This window comes from Leptidea sinapis, chromosome Z (genome assembly GCF_905404315.1).
Source record: "Leptidea sinapis chromosome Z, ilLepSina1.1, whole genome shotgun sequence".
Classification (NCBI taxonomy): Eukaryota; Metazoa; Arthropoda; class Insecta; order Lepidoptera; family Pieridae; genus Leptidea; species Leptidea sinapis.
The window spans coordinates 12,678,872-12,703,092 of NC_066312.1; the positions used below are offsets into that span (position 1 = coordinate 12,678,872).

Genomic DNA, 24,221 nt, shown 5'->3' on the forward strand with positions numbered 1-24,221 from the left:
TGCGCGTGGGAAATAATAATTAAATGGGGTGTCACCTAGAGACGGCATTTCCTCAAATTTTGCACCATCTGCAGCTCTAAATTGTTCTCTCAACTGAAAATACGAGTATATTACTAACGTTAAACTTACCAGCTTTACTGCTTCCGGGACGCGGTGACAACGATCGCCGTCCGCGACTCGTCTCTCCAGACTGCTCTTCACTAAGGAATAAAATAATAATTCCGTTTGAAATCGGCCATTTTAGAGCTCATATTTCCCGCATAATTAAAGAATCAAATCTAAAATGGCGAAGGTTATTATTCGATCTCACTTGCACCAATTTTGCCCTCTTAATAACACGCGTGCGTAGAGTATGCAGAAAAAAAAATACCAGTTAGGATCGGTTTTCACGTTGACTCTACGACGCCCTGTATTATCAAGTATTACTGTTTGCTATTCGATATCTGTTATTGTTATAACAGTAGATAGGTAATATGTCAAATACACAGGAAGTTCATTAATTTTAAAAATTAACCACCAAGACTTTATTGTAATAACTGTCAATCTAAGTATAAGCCCCTATTTTAGAATCGTTTCTTTATTGAATCACATTATATGATGACGGCTAGATTATAAGTACTACAACGGCGCCTTTTTCTGCCGTTAAGCAGAAGTGTGTAAGCATTGTTGTGTTTCGGTGTGAAGGGCTAGTGAAATTAGTGGGCAAATGAGACTTAGTATCTTATTATGTCTCACGGTGACAAGCGCAATGGCCGCACAGAATTTTATGGTTTTTTCAAAAATCCTGGGCGGCACGGCATTGTAATGGGCAGGGCGTATCAATTACCATTAGATGAACGTCCTGCACAACTCGACCCTTAATGTCATAAAAAAAGATTACTTTGATAAGTATTATACTACACTTGGATTACGCATTAAGACTCGCCCTGGAATACGTACCATAAAACTACCAGCCGTTTGACTTTCTTTTTACACAGTTTCCTCAGCCTGTTCTTTTTATAAGTGTTGATTACATCAGTGTTGGAGCAACAAATTATTAATTGAAATTAAAAACAATAATAACATTTGTGCACTTTTTTATTTAGATATGTGCGTACTGATAACTGTCGACTATGTGTTGGTAATAATAATTATTTAACAATATTGTTAACTTTCTGTTACATCTATTTCATGTACTATTATTATGAGTTCATTGGCAACTTAGCGATTTCCATGTTAAATGTTTATTATTCAAAAGTATAAGGTATATAAGGTGCTAAGAAAAGCGGGTAGCGGTTGGTGTTGCGAAAAAGGGAAACGTGTGAGACTGTCGTAACCCAACACCTGCTAATATCTTTAGTACCCCGTCTCCACCACCGTCTGTCACCCAGTGGGACGGTCGCGGAGGTAGTTGTCGGACTATAATAAGTTTCTTTACACACACGTGAACTAACTCTTAAATAAAATAATCGATTTGGAGAATATATTTAAGCAGAAAGAAGTATGTTTTCCTCGGATGTGTGTGTACATTGAATAAATAATTACCGATGCGTAGATGAGGACAGCGAAGGCGCTGTTGCTCCATGAGATTCGTACGTATGAAGCAATTCCAATAAATATCTGCAAAATAAAATTAACGATTGAAATAATTCCCGATTAGAACAAGGAGTTAATATTGAATGCACATTCATATCATAATAAGTCTGAGGTGATATAAAGTCAAAGTCAAATATTTCTTTTAACTTACTAAATTTCCCAAATGTTCGTAAAAAGTTGAGCTCGTGAGATGAACATACAGGAAATTCAACAGCAACTCTTTTCAATCAAATAGAGTATTTTACAATGACGGATTAACTGTATAAATATAAATTATCGTATATTCGATGCATCAACCTTTAGAGCTCGAATTCATTGTTTGTGTGAGGATGCTTCGTGAACATGATGGTTGTGATTACTGGCACAATATACAACAGGTCGACCTGGCACCGTGGAATCAGCACCCATTCAAGAGGTAAAAAAATTGGGAAAACGGTTGACCCTAAAGGCCATTCCAGCAACTTCCCGCTAATTCCATCCATAAACGCTTCAAATTTTACTTATGTTCGAGTTAAATATTATGTGTTGTTGGTCTGGTTGCATTTTCAAACGGCAATAACTTGAATGAGTAAATCGATTTTCACGCGGTTTATTTGAGCCTCATAAAGAATCTTTGAGTTTCAATTGATCGAACTCGGAAATTCGAAGTAATTCCGAAAAAAACATTTTTTTGGTTTTATTCGTCAACGATGATAAATCACGAACGAATCAACAAATTTTGACCCGCTTGGTGGCGATCGACGTGGTTTTTTGATGTTAAGATCTGAGTAGTTTTTGGAATCAATCAGTAAAGAAGTTTAAAAGTAATTCCAAAAATAAGTATTCGTAGTTTTTTGAGATATCTCAAAATCTACCATTCCGAATTGTATTCGAAATCTAAGTTTGGTCAAGCCCTTTCGAATGGCGCAAACCGCGATGTTAAGTTAGAAGAGATGTACATGCATCCATACATACATACACACACACACAAAGACGTACGGACACCATCGCGGGAATAGTCAGGGACGCTTAAAACGTCGAGATCTGATGAAGACTCGGTTTTCGAAAAACGAATTTTCAAAAAATTTTAATTTTCTTAGCGGGAAATTAAAAATGCTTCTGACTTGTTCCTAAGATTTACCTACTTGGCATTGGTAGGATTTCTTTTTAATGATTAAAGTTTTGCAATTTTTTAAACTTCCTATTAAGTATTTATAATAACAGACTGTTATACACAAATAAATATTAAATGAAGTTGCCTTAAAACGCAATCATTTAAGAAACAGTTGCATTTTCAAAAACGAATCGCAGAATATAATATAGAAGCCGATTTTGGAGAAATTTTTTGAACCAATTTAAAAAAAGAACTACTCCAAAGCGTTTTATTACCTTCCCATAGTAAACGGGATCCTGTGTACCATTAGCAAGGCTTTTAATATTAGCTTCATAAGAATTCTTTATGATAGAAAACACGATAAATGCGAACCAATTAGTTGTTAGATATTCCTTTCTATCAGAAACTCCTTTGAAATATTAGCGATATTATTAAAATAGTGGGAAGATGGAATTAAATTTATATTAAAATTATCATCCATTCGTAGGATAAAAGTATGAACCAGCTTTGAGTCGCCTGATGGTAGATGACCACTGTCTACTAAGCTCTCTTGCAAGATTAGAGGAATCATAGGAGCGTGCATGCTATCTATGATAAGAAAAAACGAGGCAGTTAAGTAGTTCACCTGATCAATACCAGTACGTCACTAGTTATGGCTCTCTTTAAGCCGCAATACATTAGTGCTTCCATGTTGTTAATGGTACCAAAGTAATATTGACGTGTGGCAACGCTCATGAGAGTTCATTTCATAGCTTAAAATATGGAAAAAAGTTGCTTGAGCTACACTTTGATGACGATATTAATTGAATTGGTCGTGTGTAATAAGGCAACAAGAATTATTGTTGATTATTATTAACAAAAAAATATAAACATAAATAATTAATAAAAATATAATAAATTATATAAATTAATATATAGTATAATAAGTTTTTCCCAACTCTCCTTAGTCCTAGTGTCAAAGTGATTTTTGTAAATCCTATTCAATTGAACTGATGAAATGATCAAAGAAAATTGATATATAAAGGAAAATTTATATTTAGCCAAAATTCTATTTGTCCAACGGATAAAGGAATGATAGTTTTAATGTAACACCTAGAAACATTACTATTTAATCTCATATTACATAGATGAATAATATTAATATACAAATGAAGGACCGAATCAGTAAATTGACAACGAAACGATACCTAAATTCAAAGCATATTGAGTATATTATTATATTAAAGCTATTATAATAATCCCCGAACTGCCGTAATTTGAAATAAGCCAACGAACACAAAATATTATATTTAGTATTCCGCGACTATTGAAATAAGTACAGTTTATCACAAACATGATATTAAATTATTAGACGTATCAAATAAATTTTACGCAAAATGAAGGTTTAAAAATCATGTAACATAACTTTTGGGGGCCACTTACTAATATTTGTACACGTGAACAACGTGACACGGGAATCCTTTAAGTTCGGCAAGTAACAGGGCCAACGCGGTCAGTTCGAGTTTCAATTATTCTGATAGCAAAAGACTTAAGGGCTGTTACACAACAAACGAGCAGTGTGAATAGGCTACATGCGACTTAGCAACCGAATAAATACATCATTTGCGAATATAAAGAATTAAGTAGTGCCATTCAGCTCATAAAAAATTCTAATAATCTGTAGTTATACAAATAATAATAATATAATATTGACACACTTTTACACAAATTATCTTGCCCCAAACTAGGCATAGCCTGTACTATGGGCACAAGATCACGATATATTTAATACAATATACTTACATAAACATACATAAATACATATGAACATCCATGACTCGGAAACAAACATCCATATTCATCATATAAATGATTGCACCCACCGGGATTCGAACCCGAGACCTTTACTATTATTGTGGTATGGTTATATTTATTAGAAATAATAATAATTAATATTTAATATTATCGACTATGAGCTTGACTAGTTCTTTCAACTTACTGAAGGATGTAGAGAGCCTGGATTGCGACAGCTAATAACAAGATTTACTATAATATACCGACCCGGCACTATACGTCGTCGATCAATATGATTTAAAAATTATATTTTAAATATCTGGACGACCGAGCCTTGCTCGGATTTTTAAGAATGTATAAGACTTGAACAAAAAAAACTAATAGGACATCCGGATTCGAACCGGGGTCTACTGCTGTCCGGATCACCCACTGTCCCATCTGAACTATTATAGTTTTTTATATAGTGGCGAAATTTACCTTTGTATTCTAATGTTATTGTAGCTGTTTCTATTTAAAACACGGATAAAACTACATATTATAAAATTAAAACCTAGCTAGACTGATTTCTCGCCCCCGAAACTACCTGTATACTAAATTTCATTAAAATCGTTGGAGCCGTTTCCGACATTCAGTTTATATATATATACAAGAATTGCTCGTTTAAAGATATAAGATATAATGCGCATTTATTAATGTATTCAGTGTTCAAAAGTTTATCTCTATTCAATAAATTACCTACTTTGAAATGATGAAAACTCGATTTTCGAAAAACGAGGTAAACCTATTAGCTTCCCGAATTTTCGACAATTAATTCGAATTTTTTTCATTGACACTACATAGTCTTGACCTGCATAAGACTTTTAATACAATTCGGACCGATTCGGACAGGTAGATTTTAAGAAAACTCAAAAAAAAAAACTATGAATTTTTTTTTGAGATACATGTAACTAAGTTTAATTTTATTTATATCCAAGAACCAAATATACATGTTAATGTAATTCGTAGAACTTATAGCCGTACTTCGTATATATAACAGGCAAACATTTAAACTATACTTAAACTGTGATTTAAATATGATGATAGACATATGAATATGAGACATAAAAACAGAATAAAACGTTTTCTCTCTTTCCCGACTGTTTCAATGTGATCCTTTCAATTTGTTTCTTTATAATTATAATTAAATTTATCATATATTTAATATAATTAGGTACGCTCATACTAGGAACGTATTCGTTACTCCGCCTTCCGTAATCTAACGATTCTATACAAAACGCCCTTTGGCAAAACAAATATCATTATACTGCCCTTTTGTGCAACGGAGAGGATTAAAGGAGGTTCTAAACGGTCCTCTTCTAAGAAAATCAATCCTTAATACAACACCCTGTTGCTTTATACTTTCATATATTATAGGCATCTCTTCAAGCGTTCCATTGAATTTTATATGCCAACCGTACCAAAAGCATATTGAAGGACTCATGGCCCGGGCTCACATAATTGAGCGCTCTGCATCGGTAAAATACAGGCACAAGTATAACTACAAGATGTGTCTGGAGCACCAACGGTCGAGATCACGAGTAAATCTATGACCGGCAATAAGACGTCCACGATGGTTTATTAGCTGGCAATATAACGCTACACCTGACATTGAGATGCGCGACGGCTATTTGCTCTAAAAATCGTATATAATATAGCACAAACTTCAAATTAGCGAAGCATACTAATCGTTACCCGTTGCTGCTCGGTTCCTGAGCCCGAGAACCCTGTTTTTTCCCAGGCCCTACTTACTTCTGTTTATCAAATTATCAGATATCACAAACATGTATTATTATTGTGACGATAGTACCTACTGGAGATACACCAAGTATGCTTAGCATACATGGCATTTTCGGGAAATCATTTTATATTCGAGTTAAGGTGAGTTGGTAAAAAATTTTTAACAAAACACAACCGACTTCAAAAACTCTATTCCAAAACAATAGATATAATATGCACTAAAATGTATAAAAATAATTGCGTATTTTTATACAATCTAATTAATTTATCTAATTCTAGTTAAGATTATTGTAATTTTTGGATGTTTTTTTATTTTTTTGATTTTTAGTGAATTTGAAGTAAGTACACTAACTAACAATTTGTCTTAATATGTGTAGATATACTAAATTTTTTAATGCAGCAATGCGCTTTGCAATTTGATTACAGACAGTTAGAAATTCTGGCACAAATCGTACCCTTACTGTATACTTACTGTCCTATTGATCATCATTTTTCACTACGACAATTACTAGAGTATAACTATGTTATGGAAGATGACTTAAATATCCGAATAGCATAAAAAAGATTCGGCCGAGTGTCGTTAATTTGCTCCTAAGAATTGAAGAGTTCCGTTACTTTGTCATGGATTCCGTAATCAGAACCTAACCAAACTCTCACCAAACTATCTTTGAAAAGTATATCCTTTCCTATAAAAATATAGAATTATCGAAATCGGTTGGCGCGTTATTCGTAAATTTATCATCCACTTTGCTATACGTATGTATAGCAAATTTAAAACTTTATGGTTTTCTCATGGATGCCATTGTCAGATTTGGACCAAATTACAATTGGACCATACGGGAAGCAGCTTTCACATAAAAAAATAATTATCAAAATCGGTTCACTCAGGCGAAAGTTTTGAGGTAACAAACATAAAAAAAACATACCGACGAATTGAGAACCTCCTCCTTTTTTGAAGTCGGGGTAAAATGATTACTTAAACAATATTAAAATATCTAGAATAAAAAAACTATTTACTATATCACTTACTGTAAGAACTCCGAGCTGTCGTGTTGGTGATCCGTCGAGAACATCGGCGATTTGACCACAGCGATGAACTCATCTGGATCTAGTTTAGTTTCGATCGAGAAAGTCATCTTGGCAAAGAGAACCGCCATTCCCGACCAGTAGGGCAAGTCACTCATGTTTACCATTACATGTGTACTGAACCTGATAAAAAAGGTTAAGTAAATTATTGCGATAGCGAGTGTCATTATACATTTCCAATATGAGACAAACAAGAGGGAAGAATTCGCCTGAGCATTATAGGCTGACTGCATTCAAGTGCATTAGCAAAATAAACTTTAAATTTATTAAAATATATGCTGCACGCCGCACAATTATATATGTTACGCCATAGCTAAGAGGTTTACTTTACGAACTGTAACCATAGAAACTTTTACATTTAATTTATCTTCTAATTTTTTATCCAGTGGGATACAGGATGCCGGCTAGATTATGGGTAGCACAACGGCGCCTATTTCTGCCGCGAAGCAGTAATGTGTAAACATTATTGTGTTTAGGTCTGAAGGGCGCCGTAGCAAGTGAAATTGCTGGACAAATGAGTCTTAACATCTTATGTCTCAAGGTGATGAGCGCAATTGAAGTGCCGCTCAGAATTTTTGGGTTTTTCGAGAATCCTGAGCGGCACTGCATTGTAATAGGCAGGGCGTATCCATAACCATCAACCCAACGTCCTGCTCGTCTCGTCCTTTATTTTCGTAAAAAATATTCAATATTACAGACAAAGTACCTACTGCGAAACACAATTTACAAATAAAGTTTTATAAAGTCTGCAACAAAAAATATAATCTTTGTAGAATCAAGATCGACTTCAAATCTCGCTCATAGCTAATTAGCGGATTCTGTTTATTCTATTTTTTCTAAGTGAAATATGAAATCTTATTTTAGCGATCTGCGAATAATGTTATTATTATCAAAACAAATATATTATAGAAAATTTTAATTAACTTCAATATTAGTTTATCTTTTAATGCATTGATTTGTTTAACGGCTATTTTTTGGGGTGAATATCGGGTTGTTGGATTGTAAATATAATCATTTAATAAATAAATAATATGCACATATAATAGCTGTAAAATGTATACTGGGAGACATTGGATATTTCTTTTCACGTCTAGGTGTTATGTATTTCGCGTGGTAGGAACGACAAAATCACAATCAACGGCATCAGAATTAGACTGTTAAATCAGCATACACTATTATAATTATAATATAGTTGGAGATGACCATTTACCATAAAGTACTCGCCCTCCTAAATTGAAGACTGACAAAAAGAGTGCACAGAATATTTGAAATAGAAATAAACAGCCGCTACATATACATAAAATGAACATTGTAATAAAATCGCCAGGCAATCAATATACATATACATATTATGTAGTATTTTGCTGTGCCGCCTTTGCCCGAAACCAAGATTATATGAACATACACCGTAAGTCTTAAACGCAAAGCGGATTGAACACAACCTATAGAATATACAATTTAGCCAATGCCCGCGACGTGCTCCGCATAGACGCTATAAGTAGCACAAATACTGTGTCTGCATATGGCGTAATAATAATAAATAGCCTATATATTATCCCGGCTTAATTTAATATTTACGCAAATTAAATCTCTTCTGAAGTTTTTGCGTTCTGTCTGAACATACCTATACAAAGAAACCGACAAATAGACAAAAATTCTATAAAGTAGTTTTTCGCTACGGTATTGATAGTAGAACACACAGCAAGTATGCTTTCATACCTCGTATTTCATATCCTCGCAATGAACGTGCGGTGCATTTTCGTAAAATAAATAATAAATAATGGGTATATATTAATATCATCATACAAATAACAAATGTCTTCCTACAGCGAAGTTCCCAGGTGGATACCACATAGGTCACTCAAAAAACTACGGTGCCTCTTCCTTTGTCTGGCTGTGTTTATAAATTCAACAAGAGCATCGGCGGTGGGGATCTCTTACTAACGGACCATCAGCAATCAGGTTAATCCTCCTGTTTTGTTGAAAAATAAGATTTCATGTGACTTACTGCCTGGCGACGAGTAGGGCTTGGAAAATACTGATCATGTAACAAGTGTTGCCCTTGTTGTTAAGACCCACTTTCTTCAGGACAGGTTTTGCCCTGACCATCCTCTTTGTTGATTGGATCGGTGAACCCGTTTCGGCCTTTTTAGATTGCCCTTTCTTCCATGCTGGTCTTTGTAGCAGCGTGCACTCATCGTAGGCCATGTGGCGTTCTAGACAGTCAATCTACAACAAAATTAAGTTTCAATTCAAAGCTACAGTTTTATCTTTATCAGTGTCTGGGTTAACCCTATCTTAAGATAGGAATAAAAATCAATGAAATAGAAAAATCGTTGCAACCAGTACATCATCAGTACGTGATAAATATTTCTATAATTTATTGTAATACTTACCAGCGCTTTGGGCCTTTTTCTCAAAAAATATACGCAACCCCGTCTGCGTTTACCCATGTTAGATGTATTCTTTGAAGAATAAAATAGCATCAGCAGTTATTTAATTTTATATTCAACCACTTATTTATATGAATGTTAATATATTATTACATACATCACATATATATTTATACATGCTTTGTAGTAGTAGTAAAGCTAAGTAGAGGCTAAACAATTTGTTTAAATTCCCAGTTCAGATTACTATTTTTTATAATTGATTACACGTTACACGTTTTTTTCAATACAAGCGTTAAATTCGCAATTAAATTAAGTTAAAATAACTGGCCTGATAGAAGCTTACGTAGCTAGTCTATAGATGACTGTATTTTCATAACCCAGGCTGAGGACACTTGAGATACCAAAGACATTAAAGTAATTAACTACTATTTTAAATAATTAAGAAAGCATTTTGATGTCTTCAATAATCAACAGTATTATTTGGAATATCAATATTTAATTCACATTTCGATAAAGCTTGGTAATGTAGCTATTAATGAAAAAAAAACGGACAATTAATGCGAGACGGACTCGCCCACCGACGGTTCCGTACACATACAGTACCTATCTATGCTTATAAAAAAGGGGAAAAGGTTTTTTTCACTCTGATATCGAAAACTGTGGTAAAAATAATTAATAAAAGTAATTAAATTCTGTTGCTTTTAAAAGCTTGTGCCAACGAAGCCCTTTCATGCGATCCCCCACATGACACGGTTAACTTAACTCAAAATTTGGACCGCCGTTCCTTGCATACTGACCCTGTTTTTTACGTGATTTAATTACAACCCTACCACAACCACTTGTAGTATAAGACGGTATAAATTGCCGAATTTCCTAGTTCTAGGTCAACGGAAACTGCTATAACTTTGGAATCCTTTGAGAGGGTCGAAATAGAGTGACCTTATCTTTTTTTTAAAGTTAAGAGAGATAAAGTGTCAACGAGCAGCAATGTGATCGTTTAAGGGTTCCGCTTTACCTTTTGACTTACGGAACCCTAAAAAAGTTAATAAGCTATCAATATCTAGAGAAAATAATTTGGTATTTGGTGGGAAAAACGGTTTTATTTCTTCACCGTTGCCTTCTTAAATGTATAGGTGTATGTGTTTTGCTTAATAAACCATTATTCTTTATTATTATATTTAACTAAAGCAACACCTTACTATTTCAATAGCAAAGCCCTTTACTCATAAAATTTATGCAATATATTTACCGCCTAACTTTATTAGCTGTGCTGCCATTGCGAGAATCGCTGTAAAGTTTAAATTTTCAGGACGAAAATAACAGAACGAAGAAATAACAAACTCAATCATCGTCTGAGATAAATTCGATGAAAACAATCACAGGAAATCGAAGCCGATTAAAATTTTATATGAAAGCTTTTATCAGGCCGATTAAAAGGCTTAAATAATTATTAGTAAAAAGTTGTATATACGTGCAATAATTAAATAAAATAATTATTTAAGCATATATTTTGTAGTTAAAATTCACAATTCCAATGGACTAGAAATAAAATTAATAAGATACCAAATAAAAAACACTAAATACTATATCAATACTAAACATTGACTTCACAGCGAAAAGTAACGCCCGTTTTAATTTAATACAAACACGAGTTTGACAAATTGATCGCTCGAATCTTAAGAAGAAATCAAGATGGTTATGTATGCAATGATTTGGCCGGGAAAACGGATCTCAAAATGAGCGCGCGAATCGAAACGTGCGACTCACAGGTTTGCACGGAGCGAACTGCATCACCGGACATCGGCCGGCGCCTGTATGCAATTTCAGGCTCGGAGCTCTGTGTTATTTGATATAACCCTACTTTCATACAATCACTGCTTATTATTTGAGCTATAAGCAGTCTGACTTCAACTTCAGTTCACACCAAAATTATTCTTTACCCTCATTGAATTAAATATATTATCATTTTACTGAGCAAACGTTTACTGAGCATTCTTCTCGCTATTGATGTAATAAGAACACATCATCGAAAATTTCCGAATTTGAAGTAAAGTAATGTAAATTAGAAGAGTAATATTTAAAGCAGAATGCGTTTGTTAAAACTTTGATCCGTTTATATAACTAGAGAATAACGGATACCGTAGCATTTTGCTTTAGCAAACTTTAAAACTATCTAATTGCTAATTAGTGTTCTTATAATTAAAAATATATAAATCGTTCATTATGCTTAGTGGTAAAAATAAAAATCATTTTGTATTTATACAAATCTACATTTTTTTTAAAACAAATATTAGTTAGCATTCGAAAAGTATCATTTATCCTAATATATAATCACATATTGTTCATGTACAAATGGAAACCAGAACTTTGTAAACGTAAGTATTTCATATGATTATTATGGTAATAAGATAGTTAAGCGACTAAAGCAAAGCAAATTTAAAGGGAAAATGTATAAAAAAAACCGACTTCAAAAACTGTAAAATATCAAATAACTAAAAAAGGAATATAACACACCTCTTATATACCTTTAATATACTATTATTTATATGTTTTAAGTCGGTGCTAAGCCGTAAACAAAATAAAACTTAAAATTATTATAAACAGTTTAGGTACTGGTTGTCTGGCCACGCGTGTCTGTCTGCTGGGGGTATTTTGTTCCCGAAGCTATCCCGCTCAAAATCACGCGTGGGGAGTGTAGGTACCTACTATTACCTTTGGCTTGGCACTGACATCAAAGCTATCGATATGTAGCACATACAAATAATAGTATGCTATTAATATTAAAGGTAAAGGTTTGTTGCATCATTTTACATAGGTATTATATTGCAATTGAAATGATTTGTAAATCGATGGATATGTAAATCTTGATATAAAAGAGTGGCAATGAGTTTCTTGCTACTTCTTCTCATTAGCTCAACCCTTTACGAAGTAGCGGTAGATTCAATAAGAAAACTATTTTTTTGACATTCAAAAGTGTCATTTCCGTGACCTACATCAATAAAGTGATTTTCATTTGATTTGTATTATATTACATTTTTAGTTATTTGATACTTTTCGGTTTTTGAAGTCGGGTTTTTTAAACGTAGGTTTTTTTACTTTTTAGTGTCAGTTAATTATAATAATATATTATCAACCTTAATTAAACTACTAAAAAAACCATACACAAAAAACAATTATATCACCCACGTAGACAAAACTTTTCATAAAAAATGTTCATAAAATAAAAACTACGGGGCCAACCTATATAATTTTTTTATGGGACAACAACAAATGGAATCTTTTCCGCATCGAACTAAAGAAGAATTACTTTAATCGGACCATAAATCTCCGAGCAATCGCTGTACATACATAACAAAAATACCGATCGAATTGAGAACCTCCATCTTTTCGAAGTCGGTTAAAAATAGTACTTCACATTAATTTTCATTCCCTGATCTGTTCAATTACTCAATAGAACCATGTACCTCTGTCGTGTCTGGGTTTATTATAATCGACATGAGACGTACGCACAAAGCGTGTCTGAGAGAGAAATATCTCTAACGGAGATACAGTGAGATAGAAAAGGAAAGCGAATGAATTGTTAGTGTAACCGACTTTGATTGACAATTCGTAAACAGTCAACCACGCTTAGAATTATCTCCTCAGTAGGTATTTTGTACTCTAGCTCTAGCATTACGCGTTGTCTATACGCTAGTATATTGTAAGCCCCTTATTCATAATGGTCCGCTAACTTTAAACAGCCGCTTAGGAGTGTTTTTTCTCATTCTGACTTAGGTCAATAGAAGAAGACAGAGTGAGAATTAGCAATGCTTTAAGTTAGCAGACTATTATGAATAAGGGGGTTAGTCTATATTAATACCCTTTCTTTATAATATAATAGTACTTCCCGCGTTACAAATAATACTTGCTCGCACTTTTTATACTATATACCTTAGTACATATGCAATGGATATAATAGACTTTTAATTATCTTTAACCAGATTTCATACAGGGTTACTTAAAAGTGTGAACAATAAAACTTCAAACTATTGTAAAGAAAATTTATGTTTTGCTCATTAGTTACCATGTTATACATTATATGTATGCATGCATGTATAAACTCAGTATTTTTTATAAAACGTTTTTTATTTTTTAGAGTAGACATAATGCTGTTGTGATACTAACACTAAGTAAACTACGAGGGCGGCACTGAAAATTTCTGTAATCATGGAAGTGACTTTCGAGAGTTCTGACGCACCAAGTAACGCGAGCCGCTTTTTGCTCTTCACATAGCAAATGCGGTATCCATCGGTAAAACAACTTTTTTACACCAAATTGTTCATGCAAGATTATTTGTATTTGACTCATGCCAATGTCTCATGTTGCCTGAATTTCGCGGTATGTCACATGTCGATCTTCCTCAATCAGCTTACGCACAGCATCAACGTTTTCTTTGGTGACTGCACTTTTTGGACGACAGAACAAATTCAGCAAATCAGCGATAAATTGTGGTTTTGGATGGGAAAACTTCATCACCAAATGCAGAAATCATCCGGTCAACACACTGTTTTCGTGTTTAACCACTTCGAAAGTCCTAATAAATCATCGCTCTAGAATTTTCTCGAGTCAATTCCATTTTCTCAACGACTAAACAAGTTTGAAAAGACCTTGTGACAAGACCGAGATTCTTTATTTAAATAAATAAATGGTATTCGATTTTTAAAACCAAGGAGTTTTCAATTAAAAAGATTTTAATATGACAGGAACAGTGGAAATATTCCATTCCCAATACTTTTAGTGCAGCCCTCGTATTTTCATATGTCAATACAACAATAAACTTAAATTCTCTTTATTCAATGTTGAATTTCGTATCACTTATTGCGAGTCATAATCTACCACGTATGTTATGTTATGGTTATGGTTTGTAAAGCGGATTTAGTACAGTTCAGTGCAGTCCTGTTTCACTGCGTCCATTAGGATCTATTGTGATAGCCACTGTTAACTATAGCTCACTGCTAAGATTGAAGTTTTTCATGAATCTTATTATTTCTTTTGCAGTGAGCTGACGTATCTGAAGTGGTTGAAGAATTTGACTTCTCAAAGAAATACTTCGTTTACGCATTAAGGGACCACATTCAGAGAGGATGTGCAACGGTATTTCATCTGCACTATTACAGAATCTACACGCCCCGCAATCTCTGAGGGCTAGAACTGAGAGGTGTTTGTTTAATCTGCACTGCACCGTTAGTGTCCTGGTAAGAATGCGTCAGTTTTCTCTTACTTAGCCCTAGTGCCTCATGCGCAGCCTTTTTGAAGGCTTGGATTATGGTTTTGGTATTGAATAGGCCCGGAGGGTTGCTTAAGTGTAAATTTAACAAGATTCCTTGAGATATTACAGAAGGGTTCAGGGCCAAATGGATTGCACCAATTCTTGCAAATTCGTCAGCACATTAATTGCCTTCGATCTCTGCATGTCCTGGAACCCACCGAAATGTAACTCTGTTTATTGCTCCCAGAATGTTGAGAATAGTCCGGCAGTTGTCTACAAGTCTTGAGAATGGTCTGATTGAGTCTAAGCGGACAGAGTCTCTTCACTATTTGTGTGGATGTAAATACTCTTGCCGACGTAACCTTTATTCATAGTGGTTCCCGCACATGCATATTCATAGAAATGTATGTAACGTAAATTATTACGATTTCTGAAAAAATAACGCTAAGTCGGAAACGGCTTGACCGATTTAAATTTTTATTTTATTAATTTGTTTGCATAAGTACCTACTGGAGTGGTTCAACAAAACAGTATAAAAAAAGCAAGAGGAACAGCTAAATAGAAAATAGAAAACTTCCGATCGAGCATTTGACATTCTGTAGGGTTTTATTTTGTTGCTACGAACAACTTCGTAAGGCTTGTATTCAAAACATTTTCAGGGATCGTAATTGTAGGAGATAAACACATCGAATGAAAGACTAACTGAGTAGCAGGTATAACACGTTTATATTTATTTGTTAATAATATCATGTATAATCCATAAGATATCGATTATTATATACGATTTCTGAAAAAAAATTAGGATATCTAAAAATCAATTGCACTCCGTTAGTAACGTTTAGTTGCTAGTAGGCTTGACCGATTCAAATATTTCTTTTATTATTTTGTTTGCGCCAATACTAGGGTGGTTGAACAAAACAGTATAAAAAAAACAAGAGGAACAGCTAGATATAGAAAATAGAAGTGTTCGATTCGAGCATTTGATATTCTGTTGATTTTTATTTTGTTGATGAATATACCTACATAGCGTGCGATTTAAGCTACCTACATAGCGTGCGATTTAAGCTACCTGCACTTATGATGAAGTATACACCTATATGTGACAAGCATATAACCGACCATGAACAAGATCACTACATACAAAAACTGTTAGACATAAAAAAGGACGAAAATAATATTTTGTGTCTTTGATAAAGTATTATTCGCAAGTAAATGTTGCGAATAAACGCGTCACTTTAGATGTTAAGTTATTTATTTGTAAATTTTAACCCACTTATTCATAATAGTCTGCTAACTTAAAGCATTGCTAATTCTTACTCTGTCTTCTGCTATTGACCTGAGTCAGAATGAGAAAAAACACTCCTTAGCGGCTGTTTTAAGTTAGCGGACCATTATGAATAACGGGGTAAGTGATTTACAGTAACATAAGTCGTGTAGTAAAGCGGTAATGGGGTGTTGGATATACATTATATTTGTTTTTTATTTATTATTTGGCCGGAAATCAGAAAACATGCCCTTTCATATTATGTTAGTGCGATTTTTATTAAATATTTCTTGCTTTTTAAAAAGATTAATATAAAGAGCAGTGGCTTATTAATATGCATAAAAGAATTCCACAACATAAGAAGTAATGTGTAAAAATGTTAATTATTATAACCATAATCAAAATCCGAAAATTAGTAAGCGCAAATTATTATTCTCGGAACAAGGCCAAGCTTGTCTACCATGATCTACTACATTCTTTTGTCCGGCTTATAAGATTGTTCGTACCTTTCAGGTATACGAGCATGGTAGATCCAGTTGATTCTTCATCCTAGGTCCACTGACGGACTTCCTACGGAATTGATGCGAGAAAAATCAGTTCGATAAAAGTTTGAAATCTTTCAACTTTTCTCGCTTAAACTCCTATGTATACTACTCTATGAATGTCAATTGAAACGACACGTCTAAACTTATCACCTTTAATATATTTCGTATCGTTTTTTAAATTCGAGGCTTTCAATCTAGGTCTCTTTGAAATCCAGTTACAAACTCATAGACGACGTATTTTCATTTTCCTTAATCTTATTCTTGTTAACAATACAAAAACTAATTACACATTCCTGCAATTCTTCGCTTTCCGCCATTTTTGCAAACAACAATGCAGAATCAAGTCCAATTGAACCGTCTGAACAAATTCAACTTTTTTGCGAATTCACGATTTTGGGGTAGATAATTAAACGGATATTTCAATTAATTTGTGATAGATTTTAATTGATGAGTTATAATTTATGTATTTGGCTGAATTACATTTTTAGCAACCTTTGCTAAAAGCTCGAGGTTACATCTTTACTTCATCATTAACGCTTTCAATTGCGATCAAAAATGGAGGAATCGTGCAACTTTTTTGATATGGTTTATTTTTATATTTTATTTTATATAGGGGGCAAACGGGCAAGAGGCTCTCGGGATGGGGGAGTAGTGAGGCAACCGCCCATGGACATCCGTAACAACAGGTGTCAAGAGATGCCTTGCCGGCTTATAAGGCCTTATGTGCGCTCTTCTTGCAGGTCCCTAAGTCGTATTGGTTCAGGAAAACGGAACCCGGTTATTGATTCAGAAAAGTGGCTGTGCGAGGCAAGAAATTTCTTGCATAACAAGCGGTTGTAGAATGCCAGACGTCAACGTGATGCGCGTGGTATTTTGCATCTTGACATAATGTCCATATCGAGAGAAATTAAGCTGATCGGAGATGACTTGATCGTCAATGTTTCGAACCGCTGTTCGTTGTATGCGGTCAAATGGAAGAAACGGGTACTAGGGAGCGCCCGCCCCGAGGTGAGCACAATATTCCATGATAGGCCGAATTTGTTGCATCTAATATAGTTACAGGCGGTGGCTTATAGAGAAGTACTGTCTCGCCTTACTGAGTACACCAAACCTTTAAGAGGCCAGTTTGGCCTTCTCTTCTAAGTGACCACGGAACTGAACGGAATCTGGAATCATCCAGAGGCGAGTTGAACGTGAAGAGGGGCTCCCCAGGAGATCAGCTTTCTTTCGCGTCATGGGCCAGGGAGTAATCGTCCCTGTGCAGTAGCAGAATGGCTGGCTGGCAGAAGTTTCCTTGGAATGCCTTGGCAAGTGACCAGAACGCACGAGTTCCCGAGGGCAGGCGTACAAAGTCTCGCCAATTCTGCCAATGTGCATCGCCTTCGATTCACTAATAACTCTTTTGAGGGACCTGGAGGCATGATTGTAGTGTTTTTTAAGTTCGCTGGAATTCACATCCTTAGATACCACCACATTGACCCAAGCCTGATAGCACTCCTGCTTTCGGCGAAAGGCCATTTTGCAGGAGTGGTCAAACCATGGTTGTGACCTGCCTCCGATAGGCACCGAGGAGGATCGAATGAAGAGTTCCATACCTTGCAGTACCACATCATCAACAGCATCAGCAGCGGCATCTGGATCATCCAGCGAATAACAGATCTGCCTCAACGGGTAGGATGCAAAAAAATACAGCATCTCATCATCAAAAATACAGGTGTCCGACCGAACCAACGAACATAGCGGCAGAACCACTATTTCACATAGGTTTTAAGTGGGAGAGTGGTGTAGACACACCACTCTGGAGACCCAGGCATGCCTAATTCGGTTGTGTCCCTCAGGACAACTGTTGCTAAAAGTAAACATTTGCAACGACTAAATAAATTATGTACAGTATTAAAACCCCATTAAAACTTCATAATTTATAAATTAAATTATAATAGATTGATTAAAAACTCTATCACACGTCCTGTCGACAATATTCAACTACACGTTACGAAAGTTGGGCGAGTCATTACTTTGTTTCAAAATTGTTAAAAACCCGTACGGATCAGAATCATATTTTTTATTTGGAGCGTTGGAATTCGTGTGAATACTCTTTGCATAATCGGTCATTGTAAACAACATTGTATTTAAAAATCGAACTTTGGCGACGAAAATAGAACTGGCCATCATATGTTGATTTTTTTTGTATCTTTCTGTTTAAGTAGAACAAAAAAGTTTGCAAGCGCTGTTACAATGAATTTAGTTAATTTAAGATATCTTTCAAAAAATTTCACTATCCGTTGGTACGAACATGTCGAGTGATTTGACTCTGGAGTTTAAGAATGATTTAGATGTTATGTATTAAGTACTACGAAAATATCAAAAATTAAGTACCTAACAGCTTATAATGATTTTCATCAATGAAGAGTAACAAGAAAGCCACATTACAAATTAATAACAAAACAAATGCTTATGGAGCATTATTGTGTTTCAGTTTGAAGGGCACCGTAGCTAGTGAAATTACTTGGCTGATGACACTTAGCATCTTATGTCTCAAAGTAACGAACTAGCGCAATTGCAATGCCACTAAGGATTCTGGTTTCAATCTAGGATCCTAAGCGACAGTTGAACAACTTGCTTGTCTCATTACATTTTGTCATTAAACAATCTCAGAATATGTGTGAAAAATAGACAATTTACACTCACGATAGTACTCTATCGTGAGTGTAAATCCCACGACGTATAAGCCCACTACCCACAGTAAAAGCCCACGACGTTATAAGTGCTTTAGTGTTTAATCCTAACTAGTCACTTGGTGTTTAATCCAATACTATATTATAGCCAAATGGAACACTTCATGCCCATTTTTTTTATTTTGTTTGATTAGAACCACTAACACGCATATTTTTTACATAATTTAAGTCAGGTACTAAGTAATCATAATATAATTCCATTTACAGGCGGCTACAGCATGGAAGTTTAGACAGATAAGTCGCACGACAGAACTTAGAAGTAACGGATATAAAAATTAACATAAATAAAATAATAATAATAATTAATTAAGATAAAAGGTGAGAAAACACACAAAATGTACAACTTAAAGAAGTTAGTGCTTGACATCTCTCACTTGAGGGTCAAGTGATTTGATAAGTTTATTTTTTTATTTTTCCAAATTATTACAGAACAAATCAATGCAAATATCCCTGGTTGTGGATTGGTTGTGTAGATTCGGTATATCGCGGTATATGATTTGGGAACTTTGAAGGAAATTTGGCTTAAGTTCCCAGTTAATCATGGTACCGTTTACAAGTTTGTGTAAGAATCCAATATCCTGTAGTTTGTTTCTATCTGACAGTGAGATTAACATGAAAGTTTTTAGACGAAAGATATAAGGTCATCCTTTGTGATGTCCAATGGTATGAAATTGTGTGAACCGTCTTTGGATACTTTCTAAACGATCTTTGTGTATTTGGTAACTGGTATGCCCAATTATCATACTCTACTCGAGCTTACTTCGTACTAGTGTCGCCAATAATATGTTATAAGTTTTGAGAATTTTAAACGGTTTTGCAATTCTGAATAAGAAGCCAAGCGATCTACTGATATTATCGATGTGAACGTTAAAGCTTAATTTGGTGTCGATGGTAATCCCAAGATCACGGACAGGTTCCATTTTCTGTAAGGGACAGTCGTTAATTTTATATTTGCCTCCTATTACATTGCGTTTACGAGTAAAACTCGCCGTTTGGCCAAAAATTTTCTAGAGTTTAACCTTATATTCTGTCACACAAACAAAAACACCTATATTAAAAAAAACCTGGAAAGACTCAGAAAATGTCAAAAGGCCATGGAGAAAAGCTATGTTGCCTTAAAGCTGAGAGATAAAGTAAACATTACTATTCAAAACAAAACAAAAGCCGAAGATGTGATACAGCGCATACTAAGACTGAATTTCTCGACTGGGTTCCTCGAGATACAAAAAAAAAGGAAGCGGGCGCGATTTAAGAGATGGGGAGACGAGCGACGTGGTATACGTTGCGGGGAGACATTGGCAGAGAGAAGCCAGGGACAGACACCAATGGAGAAACTGCGAGGAGGCTTTTACCGCCATAAGCGGTCCTTATACCTAATGATTTATTATGACTTTGAAGTGGTTTAACACAAAAACAGTGTGTTGACCGGATGATGTCTGCATTTGGTGATGAAGCCCCATCCAAAAACCACAATTTATCGCTGGTTTACTGAATTTCAACGTGGACGTGTCAAACTCAGTGATGATCCCCGTCAAGGTCGTCCAAAAAGTGCAGTCACCAAAGAAAACGTTGATGCTGTGCGTAAGCTGATTGAGGAAGATCGACATGTGGCATACCGCGAAATTCAGGCAACTTTAGACATAGGCATGAGTCAAATACAAATAATCTTGCATGAACAATTAGGTGTAAAAAAGTTGTTTTCCCAGTGGATACCGCATTTGCTCTGTGAAGAGCAAAAAGCGGCTCGCATTACTTGGTGCATCAGAACTCTCGAAAGATTGAACGCAGGATCCTCAAATGCGGTATACAACATCGTATCGTGACGAATCCTGGATATACGCGTACGAATCCGAAACAAAAAACCAGTCGCAAGTTTGGGTGTTCGAAAATGAGTTAAAGCCAACAAAAATTGTTCGTTCACGGAGTGTTGCAAAAAAATGGTGGCCACGTTTGTCTCCAAAACCGGCCATGTTGCGACTATTCCTCTTGAGGGACAAAGAACGGTTAATGCAGAATGGTATGCTAGCATTTGTTTGCCACAGGTCGTTTCTGAACTCCGTAAAGAGAACTGCAACCGCCGCATCATCCCCCATCACGACAATGCGAGATCTCACACCGCGCACAGAACAAAAGAGTTTTTAGAGCAAGAAAACATAGAATTATTAGACCATCCGCCGTACAGCCCCGACCTAAGCCCTTATGATTTCTATACTTTCCCTAAAATAAAGAATAAATTGCGTGGTCAGAGATTTTCATCACCTGAAGAAGCTGTGGACGTCTACAAAACGGCCATTTTGGAGACCGAATGGAATGGTTGCTTCAATTATTGGTTCCATCGTATGGAAAAATGTGTCAAATTTCGCGGAGAATACTTTGAAAAGCAATAAATACATTTTTAAATAGTAATCTTGTGTCACTTCCTTGATTCCCGATACTTTTAGTGCAGCCCTCGTATAGGAATAATAAAGCTCTTTTTTTATTTCATTTATTTATAATATAATCTATTTCCAATATAAGATTCAAAGTTTCAAAATAACGGAGTTCGTAGACAATCTGTGCAGTACTATAATTGTGCTGACGCAGAAGTTGGCCAGTGTCTTTGTTACATTAGTTTTATCGCATCGATGTTGATTATTAAAAGAAAATAAAGCTTAAACTTAATTAATAAAGAGTAGACTTCAATGCGATTTAATTACGGCTGGAATCCACTAGGGAAAGTATGGGAACAGAACTAATAAACACTTTTTGTATATCTGTCCGTATGTTCTTATAACTCAAGATAGCCTTAGCCTATCCTGATGAAAATAAGTATGTAATTCGTTTATCCTATGGTAATCATAATAAAGAAATTTCGTGTTACTTAACTTTCTGGTGTCATAATTATCATCATTCAATGTTCATTAATATGTAAGCCTGTCATTTAATCTGTAGTCATTTGTTTTAAACAAGAAACTTTGTAATTTGTACTGTTTCTGTTTCTTGGGTATGGAATTTCGTAAAAATCCGTTCTTAGCTGACTTCAACTTGGCGAAGTCTCGAATTATTCAAATTTCCCGCCATTTCTAATCTCATCAGTTGTTGAAAATAAGCAACGCTAGGTGTTTACATAAAAAATTTAGAAGTACCCTCAATTTACAAATAAATTCTATTATATTATGATAATCTTTGCGGAATCGGTCCATAAATTGCGAAGTTTTTACTGAAGTCGGTCATAAAATCAAGGGAAATAAAAAAGCGCCTTCACCTTTCTACAAGGCTTGCAACGCTCCTGTAATTCCTCTGGTGTTGCAAGAGAATGTAGGCGACGGTAATTACTTAACTTCAGGTACGCTCTTCCGTACCTACGCCCGTTTGCCCTACTCTTCCATAAAAATAACCTCAAAATTTTCAGTTATTAAATTTTTGACATGCTAAATGATAAAAATATCTCACGATATCTAGTATATAATTAGTATCGTCCGTCGTCGTATAGTCAAGATTTTTTTGAAGAAGAAAGCTTCTTGAAAACCGCACTGTGGAGGACCGCCACACATCCAGATGGTGGGGATGATATCCCAACTTGTGGCGTGTCGTGCGATGGTGAAATTCGGCGGCAGGAAGCTAATTACGCAGCAAGATAATTAGTATCTTGCGTCCAGATTCAACGCAAGCAAAGTGTCCCTACTCTTTCATAAATTAACGGAGCCATAAGTCTTTCTCTAGTAGTTGTAGGTAATTGGTAGGGATGATCACCTTACCCAATCACTAAGTGACCCCGACTAAACTTTGCTGGTGGCTGACATTACAAAAAATGAAGTCACTCTCGTCATTTTATAAGTTTCGAACATAGAACTATGTTGTATTCAGGTGTAATACAGTTTTGAAATGAGGAATAGGATATACCTCAGATTTAAAATAGGACAAATGAGCAGACCATACTTGTTATTTAGAACTAAATTTGTTTCAACATTATATATAATCCTGAATGATCTCGATTGTATGTTTTGAAGGACAAATCATATTAATAGCTTCACACACACCCTCACATGTGTTTAAATAAATATGATAAAACCAAATTATTCTGGAACCTATAAAGTTAATTTAAGGACAACCAGCTACCCGCTTAAAATACTTTTAATATTAGTAAATATCTACACGAAACCGTAAGTGAACTGAATATTGGTGCCACAACATGCAAATTAAGAAGTAACAAATATAAGAATTGTAAAAATCTTAAATGCTGTTTACTAGATCACATTAGCAATGATTTGCAGTCTTAAAGGGGCAATGGTTTTTTTTATGGAAAAGGAGGACAAACGAGCGTACCAGTTGTTAAGTGATCACCGCCGCCCCCATTCTCTTGCAAAACCAGAGGAATCACAGGAGAATTGCCGGCATTTAAGGAAGGTGTTCGCGCTTCTTTTGAAGGTCGAATGTCGTATCGTCCCGAAAACACCGCACAAGGAATCTATTCCACAGCTTTGTAGATCCGCACGGTGGAGTACCGCCACACATCCATATGGTGGGGATGATATCCTAATAATGGTACTAAAAATGTCTATTGATACATCGAGACCATTACATGTTTGGCGTAGTCTAGGTATTGGCAAGTGTATTTTCAAATTTATAGGAGCAGACGGAAAACGCAAAAGACCCAATGGTTTATATGTTAATAATAATTAAGGAACTCTTTAAGAGAAATATTCAAGCACCATCAATCGACAAAACTTCGCAGTACCTACTTTGAACAAGGG

The 24,221-nt window shown here is 35.1% G+C and overlaps 1 protein-coding gene across 5 annotated transcripts in view; it reads right to left on the reverse strand.

Moving 5' to 3' along the window:
* Window positions 1-24,221, reverse strand: part of LOC126979038 (ubiquitin carboxyl-terminal hydrolase 38) — a 63,457-nt gene that overhangs the window by 7,700 nt on the left and 31,536 nt on the right. For all 5 annotated transcript variants that reach the window (XM_050828213.1, XM_050828211.1, XM_050828210.1 and 2 more), the window contains exons 7-10: window positions 9,312-9,532; window positions 7,247-7,426; window positions 1,525-1,599; window positions 130-200 (exon numbers count right to left, since the gene is read on the reverse strand). In XM_050828213.1, the coding sequence (XP_050684170.1) occupies window positions 130-200; window positions 1,525-1,599; window positions 7,247-7,426; window positions 9,312-9,532 (547 nt within the window). The remainder of the gene's footprint in view (window positions 1-129; window positions 201-1,524; window positions 1,600-7,246; window positions 7,427-9,311; window positions 9,533-24,221) is intronic.